The sequence below is a fragment of the Vanellus vanellus genome (genome assembly GCF_965231255.1).
Source record: "Vanellus vanellus genome assembly, chromosome: 7".
Taxonomy (NCBI): domain Eukaryota; kingdom Metazoa; phylum Chordata; class Aves; order Charadriiformes; family Charadriidae; genus Vanellus; species Vanellus vanellus.
The window spans coordinates 4688529-4704504 of NC_138912.1; the positions used below are offsets into that span (position 1 = coordinate 4688529).

General features: G+C 41.6%; 1 protein-coding gene across 1 annotated transcript; it reads left to right on the plus strand.

Annotated features, from left to right (window-relative positions):
• The first annotated feature begins 1108 nt into the window (after positions 1–1108).
• On the plus strand, positions 1109–15704 carry OAT (ornithine aminotransferase). Its single transcript, XM_082486191.1, has 10 exons — positions 1109–1207; positions 4404–4630; positions 5633–5857; positions 5985–6080; positions 8919–9046; positions 10639–10761; positions 12121–12249; positions 13255–13368; positions 14194–14338; positions 15312–15704. The coding sequence occupies exons 2-10, from the start codon at positions 4432–4434 to the stop codon at positions 15470–15472; spliced, it is 1320 nt and encodes a 439-aa protein (XP_082342317.1). The 5' UTR covers positions 1109–1207; positions 4404–4431; the 3' UTR covers positions 15473–15704.
• Positions 15705–15976: the final 272 nt, after the last annotated feature.

Consider the following 15976-nt stretch of genomic DNA (forward strand, 5'->3'; position numbering starts at 1 on the left):
GCTCACCTGCTGGCTCCCAGCTGAAAGCTCCGTCTAAGAGCATGCCTGGCCCTCCTTGCAGTGGACCTCACCTCCCTCCCTCCAAAGGCAGCAGGGCACGAAGAACGGGGCTCCGTCAATGCCACGGTACCAGTGGAGAGCTGTTCCTGGTGCCACACCATGCTGGAGGAGCTGTGCAAGAAGTTGGAGTCTACGTGTGGGCAGCGAAGAGTTGGCACTGAAGCTACGTGAGGAATTTGTTAGCAAACTTAGTGAATCCCTATTATTTTTTTGTAAGCTGCAGACCATCTAGGATAAAAACAGAAGGGACAAGCTCACGCACAGCTCTTGTAAAGAGAAAGAACAGGACTGCCTTCTACTATCCTCACAGCAGTACTTCTCATAGGATACCAGGGCAGTAAGGACTTGCAGACGCCGCCACCACCCACGCAGGCGGGCCACAGGACGGCGAGCAGCCAGCTGAGCTGCCACAACCATCCTACAAATCTTCCATTTCCACCGATTTCTTCCCAGTCCCTCTCGATTTTTTTTTTTCCGTGCTCGCCCCTCTTCCATAGCTTCCATAGCCCCAGACAGGGGCAAAGCGCTGCCAAGGGCCTCCTGGCACTACCGAGGAGCGGGCTGGAAGGCGGGAGGGCGCTCGGCTCGGCCCCACGGACCTCGCAAGGGCAGTGGGCTTCAGCCCGCCGAGGGGGCGGGAGAGGGAGTTTCTACGGCTGCAAAAATTGTCCCCGAGACACAGTTCGGTAGAGGCGCCCGCGGCCCGAGGAAAGGGGTGAGGGGGCGGCTGGCTCACTTCCCTCAGAGACGCCGCCTGGGCGGGGCCTTGGCGCGCGGGTGTGGCGGCGTCCCATCCTGATTGGCTTGAGCGCGGGGCGTATCTGGCGGTAGGGAGCGGCCCGACCAATGGGAGGCTGCGGCGGGCGGGAGGGCCGGTTCCGCCTCGCGGGCAGTTTGGGTTGGGAGGGCGCGGGGGTGGAGACTGCCAATCTGCGGCGGTAGCCAATCGGCGGCGGCGGGACGTCAGCCGGGCAGGGGCGTGGCGTGCCGCGCAGCGAGAAGCGGTGACAGTTGCCGCGGGCCGCCTCCGCCTCTTCGCCGCGGGCTCTGGGCCGGGAGCAGCAGCAGCAGCAGCAGCAGCAGCAGCAGCAGCAGCAGCAGCAGCAGCAGCAGCAGCAGCAGCAGCAGCAGCAGCGGCGGCCGGCAGGTAACAGCCGGCAAGTAACAGCGCGGTGCGGGCGGCCTGTCCCGTCCCGCGGGGGCGATTCCTGCTTCCTCCCGAGGAGTCGCCTTGCCCCGGGTTCCGGCCCGCGGTGGCGGCGGGAGAGCGGCTGTGTGGGTGAGGCCGGAGATGCGGGCAAGGCCGCAGCAGGCCCCGTCGCCAGAGCGACGGGAGGGGCCGGGATACCCCACGGCGGCTGCCTCCCGGGAGCTCCAGGCCGCAGAGAGAGCCGGAGCGGCTGCGGGGCCGCTGCCTGCCCGCCCTCCCCTCCGCCCCAGGCGCTCTTAGCGTGCGGGGAGCCGGGGATGTGCTAGGCTGTCCCCGAGGGGAGGCCAGGCCAAGCCGCCAAAGAGTCACCTCTCTCCTCAGTGCCGCTTGCCAGCCCTGCTCCCGTCCATGGCGGTGTCCTGAGGATGCCATCTGTGCCTTTGCGGTGGCCTCGGCCAGGGAAGGGAGAGAGGGAGCTGGTAATTCACCGCTGGGTTTCGTGCTCTTTCTCCTCTGCCAGTGTAGGTCCTGAGGTGTTTCTGATGTGGTGCTAGTCTGAAAAGGTCGTTTGGCATGTGCAGACTGATATCCCTCCTGCTATGGCTTGTCCTTTTGAACGTTCACCCCCTTTGTATTCAGTTGGTAAGGACTGCGGTGTGGCACGGATTCTTCTATATCAACATGGATCCGACCGGTTTTCATGCATTTGATCATATATGCCATTTACTTTGGGGCATATTAGTGCATGTCAGGAACTGAGTACGTACAACCATTAAGTTTATCTGTGAGGTCTGCAGGCGCACTGCTCTTGTCTAGATATTCTTGCTCAACAGCTGAGCAAAGTTGTTCAAGTATGTTTTACAGCTGTGCTTTGAGTAGCTTTTCTATTCTGATGCAAGACCTTTTCCACTTGGTGAGACGCCCTGGCTTCTGATTCCGGTACTGCGTGCTGCAGGGCATGATCATATTTCTCACTTCTTCAAAGTTGGTAATAAGTTAGGGTTTTTTTCCATGATCCTCCCCCCCCCCCCCCCCCCCCCCCTTACTGTGCCCATACTACTCTTTCCAGAAATTTTGGTTCATCTTGTCTTGCTGATCATCAAAAGCAAATTTTTCTTCACCTTTTAACTCCAGATGCATCTGTAGTTCTCAACTTTACTCGGCCCTACTCCGTGTAATCTCCCACACCTCAGCTAAAATCTTGTGGCCTCACTAGCATAGTTTGCAGGGCACTTCTCCTCCTGGAGGGGAAAGCCCTTTGAAAAATTTCTGATTAATATTTTCCAACCTGAAAGAACTAATAGAAGAACCTTAAATTGTTGGTCTGTAATTCTTCATGCAGAAAAGCAGCTCTCTGATACAGGGCAGATGAGAGTTTCATTTCTGTACAGCTTTCATTTCAGGAATGTCTGGAAAATCTCCAAAGACATGGAAGCTTGTGGTACAATTAGCTGCTCTGCCATGGAGGTGTGCCAGGGGCCAGGACATCACAGACCACTTAAGGAGTTAAGAAAGTTGTAATTTTGAGTGGTGCAGCTGAGCTGATTTTCTATCAAAAAATTGTTCTTGCACAGACAAGTGTGTGTGTTTTGGTTTTTTTATTTGCAAAATCTTGGAATAATGGTCTTGAAAAGTATTAACACAAATGGCTAATATTTAACGGCATTGATGATAGCTGGTAAAATGCCCAGAGCTGTGAAGCTGCTGTTCATCTCTTGCTGGGATAGAGACTATTGACTGTTCCAAAAGACTTGGATTTTGGTGGCTGATTTTGGTTGATGCAGAAAATAGTCTTCTGGCTTTGCGTAGAAGTGAGGAGCAGCAATGGAATACCTGAGGAGTCTGCTGAAAGAAATGCCTCTCTGTTTAAGGTGACACATCCAGTATGCAGACCTTTTCCAAAATAAATTTAGAACAAATCAGTGACTTAGTATTTCTCTCTCTGCAAGCAGCCTGAAAAAACAACGCCCTTGTGTAAACCATCCCTCCATTCTCTTATTGATACTTAATAAGTATATTTTGGTTAAGTTTTACCATAAGCTTTTGTTGTTCAGGTAGTGCAGCAGTGTCAAGGTTACTTGGCTTGTCAGTTTTCTATGGAGTACGTTACAAAGGATAATCAGAGTACTTGTCATTGTAATCTGTGACCTTCCTTTTGGGCTAATACCTTTTGCCAGTTTATAAGTGTGATGTTCTGCAAGACTAGAAACTTGAGCTTTGAGAACTCTTGATCTTCTTAAAGCGGTCATTGTTTCCTCGGTGGCCCTCTGCTGTCCCCAGTACTGGGTGCTGTGAGGAGAGCTTGCTCCAGCTGCTTTTAAAATGCCAACTCAGTTGCCCTTCTCTGGGACGTATCTTTACGTTGACTGAGGTGAAGACAGGGCAGAAATGTAAATGCATTTGTCTCATTAAATTCTACCTTCAGATTATCCTTAGATGTTAACAGTACAAAGTTAGGTATTCAGGGGTAATCGCTGAGTTTTACCACGAAAATACAGGGTGCTATAACGATTGTTAAGATCTGAGATGGTATTACTTTTCACCTATTTTTTTGATGGTCTTAAAATGCTACAAACAGTGAGTGCTTTATGTGTAGGTGGCAACATTGTAAAATCAAGAATGCTGTTTATATAAGAAGTCACAAATTTTGCTTCTTAAACTGACCTCAGTTAAAACTAATCAATCCTTTATCAAATTTCATAATATTAGGATCTAAACATTATTTGGGTCAGATGCTTCTTTCCAGTATTATATTATTTACTCTCTGATTTTGTGACAAGATTTGTCTTATGGAAGTCTTTATTAGATGAAAGACTTTTCAATAGCACAAGAAGTTTGATAAACTTAACTTTCATATTGCAGTTTATAGTAATAAATTTAGTCACAATTTAAGGCACAATGAAAAAGGAACACTTGTAGGAAAAGTTATGTGACTAGTTCATAGACTTGGTGAGTTACGCGTTTTTGTTTTCTGTCTTTTTGTGACTGTACGTTAAAATAGAAAAAAATACTTATTTGAAATTAGTACCGCATTCATTTATGCTTTGTATAAGCTTTCTTGGTTGAATTGCAAAAGAGCTGAGAAACCTGTAATCCTGGCAGTAAAACCACTTTAATTGCATCATAGTTTTCTTCTGAAGTATTCTTAGGGCTAATTATTAACTTTCTTTTTTTTTTTTTTTTCTACCCCCAGATCTATAACGGCATACCTGAAGTCAATAATGTTTTCCAAGCTAACCCGCTCTCAGAGCGTTGCTGTTCTCTGTCGAGGTGTTCATGCCTCACTGAGTTCTGCTACCTCAGTTGCTACTAAAAAAACCATTCAAGGACCTCCATCCTCTGACTTCATTTTTGAACGTGAGGCTAAATATGGTGCTCACAATTATCACCCACTACCTGTTGCTCTGGAAAAAGGAAAAGGTATCTCCTTTAAGTTTCCCTGGGTGTTGTAGGGGGTGTGTGTGTGTATAGATGGGGTGGGATCATGGCATAATGGTTTTGACCTAATCAATTTCTGAACCTTTGGGATTTTTTTTTTGGGGGGGTTGGCGTGTGTGGGACTGAGATAATGAACGAAATAAAGGCAGCTATTTGCTGGCTAGAGAACTGGATCATTATGCGTAAGGCTGCCTGATAAAATTGTAGTTTCTCTAAACTGATTTATCTAAACAGAGGTCTAAGTTCTGCTAATCTTAATAATTCAGAATAACTCAGCAAGGAAGTTGCAAGCAACTTTGTTCCTTCTCTCACCTTGTGTGGAGAGGTTTAATGTTAACGTGAACATAAAAAGGTGCATTGGAACCCTATTTAAGTCCTTGTGTACTGTTCCTGTATTATTGCTTTAATTAACTTATTCTGGCCTTTAATTATGTTTAAGGGGCTTTTGTCCTCTGCAGGGTAAACTCTATGAGTTTATATTGAAATGCTATCAGCGTAGAGATCCAGTAGTTTTTCTTTAGCAGTACATGTTTTGACATCTCAGAGCTGTCAGCCTCTTAAGATTTGAGACTATTTGGGTTCTGTTGGTTTTGTTCTTTCTTTTATGACCTCCAATTCTTATTAATTCTCTTACAAAAATATTCTCTATCTACTTTTTGGGACCCAACCCAGGGACATGGAGGGGAAGTAATATTCTGATATGACTTACTAATTTAGTGGAATGTCAGCTTCATACGGGAAATGCTTCTTTTCTTGATGCTTCATTGGGCATTTATTTGTACTGTACTAGTCTGTTGCTCATGCTGTCTTTGGTCTTTGTCAAGTGATTATTTTCTAGTTAGAGGATCTTTCAGGTATGCCCTAAGGATTCATGAGAATACCGTTTCTATTTGACCAGGTTGTGTCGTAGCTCTTACCTTATACCGTTTAGTATTATCTCATGTCTTCTTCTATTGTGTATTGACCGTACCTTTGTTTTCCTAGGTGTTTATGTGTGGGATGTTGAAGGTAGAAAGTATTTTGACTTTCTGAGTGCTTACAGTGCTGTTAATCAAGGCCACTGTCACCCAAAGATCGTGAACGCTCTGAAAGCTCAGTCTGAAAAACTGACCCTTACATCCAGAGCATTCTACAATGATGTGCTTGGTGAATATGAGGAGCTTGTCACCAAAATGTTCAATTACAACAAAGTTCTTCCAATGAACACAGGTAAAAAGATAATTTTATTTCCATTTTATTTCTCGCCTATGAGATTTAATGGCTTTGTAATATTTGGTACTGCATCGATGGTCTGTCTCATGTACAAGTGTGATAATGGTATTGCTTTATGTTTTAGGAGTGGAGGCTGGAGAAACTGCCTGTAAATTGGCTCGGAAGTGGGCGTACACTGTGAAAGGAATTCCAAAATACAAAGCAAAAATTATTTTTGCAGGTATGTAAAGTGCGTGTTACAAGTTGAAGTATTGAGGAGGAAGAGCTCTAGACAATGCCTGTAGCACTCTCTTTTCTCCTGTAGCTGTAGTGATCACTTTGCGGTAATTCTTAATGTTTCAGAAGATCTCTGTAGCCTTTGACATTTTAATAATGTGAGCTAAGATCTCAACCTATTAACGAGTTATGTTGTACTTGCATATCTGCTGTTGGTGATTCTGATAAAAAAACTACTGTTGTGGCTACAAGAGTCTTTGCAGGACCTTAAGGTTCTCTAAGTGCCTCCTAAATTGTGAAGTTCAGTCTTGAATATATTGCGTAGGCAAAATATTCTGTATATGCTTCTGGCTATTTGAGTTTAACCTTAAGTAGTTACAATGAATTATAAACTTTTTTTTAAAATGTAATGATGTCCTTTAAGAAACACATGTGATCTTAACAGAAGTGATTGTAAAAGCAAGAGATACAAATATAATTCTTATGACAAATTAATTTGAGATCCTCTCCCTTGTGGAGGTGTCAGCATCAAGAGGCAATGAGGATAATTGTGCTGTGTCAGGAGCTGCTGGTAATGTTTGGTTTTGCAAGGGAAATGCAACAATGACCTTAAATCCAGAAAAGAAACCATAGTTAATACGGTGGTTTATAAAGCTTTATAAACAGCAATTGAATATGTAAAGTGGACCTTATTTGTACTGCTTAACCTTTTTGGTTGTCAAAAATTGATGAGTGGCTGCCTGAAGTCACGCGGAAAGTGCATTCAGTCCTCCTTGCTCTTTTAACTGCTGCTTGGGTGTTGAAGTGCAGTATCTTTTTATTCCTAATTGGTTGACTTTTATATACCTTTGTCTTGAAACCATCCCCCAAATTGCTGCCACCCCTCTCACGGATTCCACATTTGCATTAAGCCCGCTTCCCTCTTAGGCTTGCCCTACCGGTGATTTTCTTCTGCCTTCTTAAGGTCTTCCAGAAGCTGGCATTAACCCAGGAAAGCCATATTATAGTCTTGATCATACAATGAAGGTAAAAGCAATATTGCTAGTGTAAATATGGAGCCCTGCAACATCCTGATTATATATGTGCTATGCTTCCTCCCTTCGTCTGCCTGCTCTGCTTGCCTCTGCAACAGGGAGAAGTTACCTGCCCCCGAAGAGGCTGTTGTGCTTTGCTAAAATAAAAGTAAATTATGTTTAATTCAAATAACTTACATTTGGTACTCTTTGGTTACAGGTGAAGTACTTTTGTCAATTCTAATGTTGTTCAATGGTTCTGTATTTTATAAAACCTTCCAGAATAAAGATTACTTCTTAAATATTGACCTTTTTTTTTTTTTTAATTGCTACAGCTGAAAATACAATTTTTGGCTTTACAATTTTTGGTACATATAATAGCTGAACCATAAACTGTCATTAGACAGCATTTTTAAATTAAAATTCATAGTTGAATATTGCATTATGGTGTCTAGGACTGATTAGATTAGATTTTTTTTTTTTTTTCTTATGGGAATTCTTTGAACAAGCATATTTCTCCCTCCTTCTCTTCCACGTACATTTTATTTTGCACTTCAGTCACTTAACTTTTATTAAGTGCTTTCTCATCTTGATAAACTGGATATGTTCTGCATTTTTATGATCCCATCCCCTTAACCACAATATATAATTATGTGCCAAATAGTTGGAAAAAAATAGTAATGCTTCTTTTGTCAGAAGCCAGCATTTTGGCAGAAAAAAGCTCTCTTGGGTAGCTAGCGTCAGAACCGAAAATGGCTTTAAACATCAGTCCAGAGAACTTGAGGTAGATTCTGCGCTTGATAGTGAGCCAGTACGGAGACTGGAGTGGGAAGGTGGAACAGCCTGCCGTCAGCACAGAGACTGCTCTGCTTCCTATAATTCAGTCTTCAGGGCTTTGTTTCAGGATACGAGGATTGCGCTGACATAACCTTGAGGTGATAAGCATGTGAGTCAGCAAAGCGTGGCAGGGATTGTCCTGCTAGGAGACATGGCTGTGGGGAACAGTGTAATGCTATTTACATTGGCGATTAGAAAGAAGGGATGCCTAGAGCTGGCTACGTCAGTAATAATTGGCTTCGGGATTTCCTGCAGGTTGAGAACATCCTCTGCCCCTAGGATCACAGTTACACAAAGGAATTGGTGGGGGAAAGAAAGAAAAGGCTTGTAGTGCTGTGAAGGTGGTGAACCCTTAAACTTCCTTAGTCTTTTTAAACACCTTATTAGTGATTAGCTGAGAGTATGTTGATTTAACTGAAATATTAAAATGAATAGATCATAGTCTTGGTGATAGTTGGTTCCTCGACATTTTAACATGTTTCTGTATGAAGTAGTGCAATGTCACAATATTTTTACAAATACGAATGGGTTCATCTGGAACTTTGAAATGCGCAGAAATATATTTTTTGCTGTAGGCTTACTGGCAGCTTTCTTTTTAGGACCTAAATTCTGGGTGGTGTTTACTTCCCCCCCCCCCCCCCCCCCCCCCCGCATTTAATGACTAATATTTATGTAAAAGCTATACATCTTCCTCAAAAAGATGTTATCTTCCTGAGTTATTTTTAATTTTTCAGACCACTAACAAAATTTATGGAAATTATTTTGTATATTTGCCAGGTCTTATAGTATAATTTTCTTTCATTTTTGATATTTGCTTTTGATATAGCAACACAATGTATTTATGGCATCAATGTAAAATGCTAAGAATTAGCAGAAGGATGCTAATATTCTAGTGCTAGACAACTCTTAAAATGCATTACCAAACGGAAAGTGTGATGTCCTATAAACTGTTCTGGCTCTTAGTTTTGTAACAATCCCCCTCTTTTTTTTAGCTGGCAACTTCTGGGGCAGAACCATGTCTGCTATCTCTAGTTCTACCGACCCATCCAGCTATGATGGATTTGGACCCTTTATGCCTGGTTTCGAAGTAATCCCATACAATGATCTACCAGCTCTTGAGGTATTTGACAATTTTTGTTCTCTTGTAAGAAATCATTTTGCAATGTCTCTTTGGTAAATAGCAAGGCAGGAAAAGCAGAAGTTTATCCTTTGAAACATGTGCTTTGGCATGAAGATATATGTATCTAGACATATATAAGAAATATATATGTTATAATTTTGTATAGGAAACGTCTGTAAATTCTGCCTTGGTTTTAATTTTCAGTTTTGCTTTAGAATGTAAAAAGAAAAAACACATGATCTGTTTCATTTCTCACATCACTAAGATGTTCGAGGTACAAAAGAAGACCATCAGATAAACTGTAAGGGAATTTAGATCAGTAGTGTACATTCCACGGTCAGGACTTGGGATTCTGAAACTAATATCTTTACCTAGTTTTCTCAGAAATGCTGTACATTCGTCAATGAATAGATGACTAGCATTTGCAAAGAAGCCTTTCCGGTTTCACAGCAACCTGAAAACCATGCTAGGCTGGTGTTTCGCATAAGCTACTGAAACGCTAGCGATTCTGCATTTCCCTGCGTTTTCTGAGATGCATCCTGTCAAGCTGTTGGGGAGGGTTGACCTTGATTAGTGTAAAATTTCCCACCCTCATAAGTGAGCTTAGGTATTAAAGGGTAGATAGATGGTGCTTGATGCCACAGGGTGCTGGACTTGGAACCTGGGAAGTAAGAGGGTTCCAGCTAAACACAGATAGTCCTGGCGCGCTAGGAATGTTGGCATTACCGCTTTCCCATCATCTGGGTACGTCATCTCCATGAGTGATAAGTTGCTTAGTCCTCTGTGCCTGGTGGGTCTGCTTGGTATAAGTGAAGCTGTGGAGGTTGGAGGGTTTATGGGACAACAATGCTTGCCTCCTAGGAGTTTGAGGGGAAACAAAGGTCTCAGTGTATTATAGTTGCAGCGTGGAAAAGGTAACTCAGATTTGAACCTACATGTGAAAGCTCTGTAAGTATTTAGTGGCTTTCAGCCAACTTTATTGAAGCTTTGAATACACTCTGGGGACCCAAAACTTAGATCCACGTCCACCAGACTGATAACTGAATTCGTTCTGTTTATGGGGCAATACTGAGAAAAGCTCTTGTAAATTCATGCTGGGAATCATTATATCTCTTGAATCGCGTGGACTTCTAAACCTTTTAGAACTTGATGGCGCAAGACTGCAGGTGTGGACTTTGCTTTAAGGTAACAAAATTGTTCTGGAGGGGCTCCATTCTTTTTTGTTTGAGATAAACTGGGGAAGTATTGAGCAATTGTTTGTCTGGTATGGGGTAATGCAAAACCGAGTGTATTTCTGGGGTAATCTATGAACTGATCTGATAATCAGTTTGTCTGGGTTTGCAATTTTTAAGGTTTGCAATTTCCCAAGCAAGCACACCAGCTGATTTTTCAAGGCAAATAGTGACATGGGCTTCTATGTTGGAACTGAAATCGCACTCAGGGATAACTGCCTCTGACATGAATACTGTTGTCGTCATTTGAGGTAGAACCACAGGGTTAGAACTAGGTTCATCTCGATATTTTCTAAATTTGGCCTGAGTAAAAGTTTTTTTTTCTTTTTGTCTTTCCTATCCATATGTCCGTTTTTACAGCGTGCCCTTCAAGATCCCAACGTAGCAGCTTTCATGGTGGAACCGATTCAAGGTGAAGCAGGTGTGGTTGTTCCTGACAAAGGTTATCTCACAGGAGTGCGGGACCTCTGCACAAAACACAATGTAAGGAATTCGCCATAACAGGGTGGCTTAAGCGTTACACATTCTGTTTACATATCTTGTAAAGTCACCCTTGTTTGCAAGACACAGGACTTCATATACTATAAATAATTTCCTCTTTCAGTGGAATAGGGTAGGGATACTTCTTGTATTTCCTGGCAATACCTTAGCAGGAAGTACTTCTCAGCAGTGTACGTTTTTTACTGTTTATAACTGCTGTCACAGATTTGTTTCTATTGAATGTTCTTGAAACTGCATTTATTTTAAATTAATTTAAATTTTAAATTCTTTTTCGCATTCCCTTTCATACCATGTTCCTGACTTCTGATCATTATACCCTGTCTGAATTCTACAAAGAAATGTTTAGTTTTGAAAATAGACTGTTGGATCTGTAATTTCTGTTCTGTGCTAGTGAAGACACACTGAATCAGACTTGCACTCTGTGTCTCTGGAAGGGTGGGAAGATGTGTTTGCATATATTTCCATGTCCTTCAGTTGTCTTTGGGTAGCGCTAGTTCTCACAAGCAGGCTGCCATGCCGCCCTATTCCAGGACCAACTTGGTCAGCCTCTCCCACAGGCCCAGGCCACGTCCTTTGTAAGCGTAAGGAAAACAATAAAATAAGGTCTGTTGTTTTACAGCTTTTTGTTCCTTTGGTGTTGCCTGGCTGACTTGAAAATCAGTGGTCTCTGTTCCAACAGAATTCTGACTCTTAATTTGCAGGTGCTACCCATAAACCTGTCTATACCTTCAGAGGAAAGTATTGATTAAGTTGTCTTCATTATCGCTGTGATGCTTACCTCTCAGGAAAAATAAGAGCTGCTTTACAAATAGTACTACATGACAATAGCGGAGCTTAGGAAAACAAGATGGAAAACCGGGATTTAGGTTCTCAGAGTTATTTAGACACTTAGACATCAGACTACAAGACCTGCAGAGCTGCTAAAATGGCATTTTTTTGGAAACTTCTGAAGGTCAGTGTATGAACAATGCACTTGGAGTAAAGATAGGCTAACCCTAACTTTTTACAAGTTGCACTCATTGTTATATTGCAAATAGATTTTGGTTGGCCAGTGTCCAACCCGATGTGGAGTATGCCTTGCATAGCAAAGAATATGCTGAAGATGTCGGAGAGAGAGGATGGTAGGTTCGCTTGTTAGTAGTTTCCCAGTTCATAGAATATGTAAGTCTGCAGGAGGTTTAGAGGAGATAAAGGTAGTACCTTCGTGTACTCAGTAATGCAGTTGGAGGGTCTCTCACTTACTGTGTGCACCTCTGCTATATTGTTGGAATTGAGTTAGGAATGGGAGTGAAAGTCATTTTATCTTATGTGTGAGTTTTTCTTCTTTTTGTCTCCGTAAAGGTTCTATTTATTGCTGATGAAATACAGACTGGTTTAGCCAGAACAGGGAAGATGCTAGCTGTTGACCACGAAAATGTGAGACCTGATATAATTCTTCTTGGAAAGGCCCTTTCTGGTGGCTTATATCCTGTGAGTAACAAAGAAATACGCATTTGCCGAATAATGACTATTAAGTAATTAACACTGAAGGTCTACTAGTTAGAAAGCGAATGAATCTGCTGTTTGTTTGTGCTTGGAAATTGGTGTTTACAAGAGTAACTATGATTTATGATGCAGATTGTCTAACCTGTGAGAGACATGTAAGAAAATAATAGAAGATGTGATGTTATAGCTGAAACGCCTATATAGTATCCTGAACTTTCTATGTTGATACTTGACTTCTTAGGTTGGCAAGTTATTAGGTGTCATCCCCTTGGGCTACTGATTTTTACGTGGTTTAGCCCTTGTCAATTAATTGAATAGATTTGGTATATCTGTTTTCTTCAGTTTGATATTATAGTGCCAGGAAAATAAGTGTCCAGTGGTCAGCCTTTCATTCTGGAATTACTGGTTAGTCTTTCGTACTCTCTGACGAGCAGTTTATCACAATCTTGCTTTGATGAATTTCAAGATGAATCCTGTAAAGGAAAAAAAAAATACCAGTGTGTGTTTAACATATTATAAAACTATTTCTGAACAACTGGCATTATTCCACTTGTTTGACATGTCCGCATGACTAATTTTTATCCTCTTTGGAGTGACTTAAATTCCTGCTGATTAGGCTGAAAGTTACAACCTGTCTTGAGCTATTTTGGTGGATGGAAGCTATTTCTGAGTTGTTAAACGGAGTATTGAAGCTTAAACTCTTGAAATAATATGCATTTTGAAGAAATGCCCCTCAACTGTAGTTAGATGTTACCGGTATAGCTAAGTGTATTTAAGGGATTAAGCTGTTAACTGATTTTCAGATATGCTCTCCTCTATACAGAGTTGGGAATGTAAATGTAATTTATCACCATAGGCTGAAACTTATCCTTTCCTGAGCCCTGAGGAAAAGTTTGTTTCACAGAGATTTAAGTTTACTGTTGTAAATACATATGTAAAAGAATTGAACGTTTTTTAATTTTTTTTTTTTAATGAACCTTTCCATTTTAGGTCTCAGCAGTACTATGCGATGATGAAGTTATGCTGACCATTAAGCCTGGTGAACATGGATCTACATATGGAGGAAATCCATTAGCTTGCCGCGTTGCAATGGCAGCACTGGAGGTTTGTGTGTTGTAATAGAGATTTGGATTCCAGAGAAAAAAGGATCTCACACTGACGTGATCTTTGCCTATGTAAATGATACAATTTGTTATACTACAAGTAGAAACCTAGCTTTAAATAAGCCTGGAAAATTGGTAGTTGATAACTGTTTGCATAGATCACCAAACAAATTCTAAAGTCTTTACCAGAAATGCGTCCTAGTTTCTGTGTATTTTATGGTCTTAATGTCTTAAATGACGAAATAAAATGTATCTAGGGGAAGTTTCAAGGCAATTATGTAAATCTGGTAAAATAGTTTCACTAATTTCACAAAGACATTTTTAAATTGGCTTATTCCACTATACCATATTGCGGAGGCTGCTGCTCTGTGAGCTTGATAATACGTATGTGCTAGTGGAGCTCAAACAGAAGCTAGTCAAATGTCTTGTCCAGAGTCCCTATTTTAATTATTCTGTGACTGCATAATTGACTACATGTAATGCAAGTCCCTCCGAGAGCCTCATCATTACCTAGTATGTGGACCTGGACAGATTGAGAGTCTTGAGAGGTTTACCATTTACTTGTAAATAATGGCAAGTTAATTTAGTTAAATTAGTTAAAGCAGTTGATTTAGAATAAATTTTCAAAGAGATTATTGTTTCTTGTAAACCTGAATGAGTAGAGGCTTAATGCTAATCTGCTTGGATGTGCAGCCTTTGCAGTGGCGCTTTGGATGCAAAGCTTTTGTATCTCAGCAATTGTAATGTCATTAGTCGTCTGTTCCAGCATGGTACATAGAACAAATGCAGTGCCCTTCACTTGACTGTAGATCTGACTTCCCTTTAGGTTATTGAAGAGGAAGACTTGGCTCAAAATGCAGAAATAATGGGTAACATACTGAGAAATGAGCTCATGAAGACACCATCTGATATTGTAACTTCTGTAAGAGGAAAAGGACTCTTAAATGCAATTGTAATTCGTGAAACCAAAGGTAAGGAGTACAGTAACAATCATAGCATGAAAAAAATATTTCAACTTAAATTAAAAGCATCTTAATGGAGTAGGGGAATTGCTTATAGGCATCAGGTTTGGGTTCACATCTCTGCTACAGTACTGTAGTACCTACTGAGAACTTATTCAAGTGACTGAGTGCTATTAAAAAGAGGAAATCTTTTTACTAAGTAAGTCTGAACAATTTTTTTAAAAATTATTTTAATTCTGGTATGGTTTGATAATGTTCAAACCTGATGGTGAATCTAGCTCCCAACAAATACCCTTTTGTCTCCTCACCTGCAGAAAACTAGCCACATCTGCAGAGCTAGTTTCTGTCAGATGATGGAAGGGTTGGCTGAGGTTGGTTGTTCCAGGATAGTTAGAAAAGTACAATGAATACAGAAGGGTACAAGGAAGGAAGAAGCTGATGACTGAGAACAAGTTTCTAGGGATTAACACCCTGAATTATATCAGAAAACAGGTTAGAAGCCAGAGCAGACAATTATTTTTGTCATGAATATGCTGAGTGACAAAGTGCTGCAGGGAGGTGGTGTAATTTCTTAAGACATGCACGTGATGCACTGAAATCCGGGCATAAATGTAACCTTGTCTGAAGTCCTATCCCAATATTCTCTTACCTCCCCTGTGCATGGTTCACTTTTTAAAATTTATTGCTATATCTAGACAAGCACTCAGCTGTGAAGGAGCAAAACTTGGTGTGCTGGAGGCAAACTTGTGAGTCCCTTCAGACAAATCGCAGTTTTGCAGCAGCGTTGCATGTTCACTGCAAATTCTGGGGAGCTCCTCAGATGCTCACAAGTGACCACTTCATTTGTGAACACACTTCGTCTTTTCACTACCAGATGGCAAGGAATTTACAGTCTAGCCCTATGTGCCACGTGCTGCAGTTGTGCCACTTTTTCTGCTGTAGTGTGTCTTTTTTTTCTTTATTCTTTTTCCTTTAATTGTAGACTATGATGCTTGGAAGGTGTGTTTGCGGCTTCGTGATAACGGACTTCTTGCCAAACCTACGCATGGCGATATCATTCGGCTGGCACCACCGCTGGTGATTAAGGAGGATGAAATCCGAGAGTGCATCGAAATAATTCATAAGACCATTCTGTCTTTCTGAACACGTGGCTTTAAAGTATATCTGCTGACTGCCCCAAGCTGGTGTGTTGAAATATGTGTGATGAAGGCCTTCTCTTGAAGCAAGCATCTCTCATTCCTTTTATGTAAGAGGACTTAACTCTTAAAACGTAGCTATGTCTTTAAATTATAATGGCTCTGAAGAAAATAAAGAATGATTTTAAAGAGCTTCCAGTCTTGGAATACTTGGAAATAAAGTGGTGAGGTTCTGTTCATCTAGTCGTGTACCTGTTGAACAGTTAAGTCAGAATGGTTGAAGGGGATTTCTACAGATAATCTTTCAATTGTTGAAAGTCTTGGCCAAAGTTTAAAGTGTAATTTATATATATTTTAGTAAGAGTGGTCTTGCACTCTCACATGACTCTCCAAAACATCACATTTGGCATTTTTGCCCCTTGATGAGATGTCTGTAGTGGTGGAAGCATTTGTCATTATGGATGAATTTCCGTTTGTCATTTGTAGCTAGAAAAAGCTTCTGCCGCTGAAG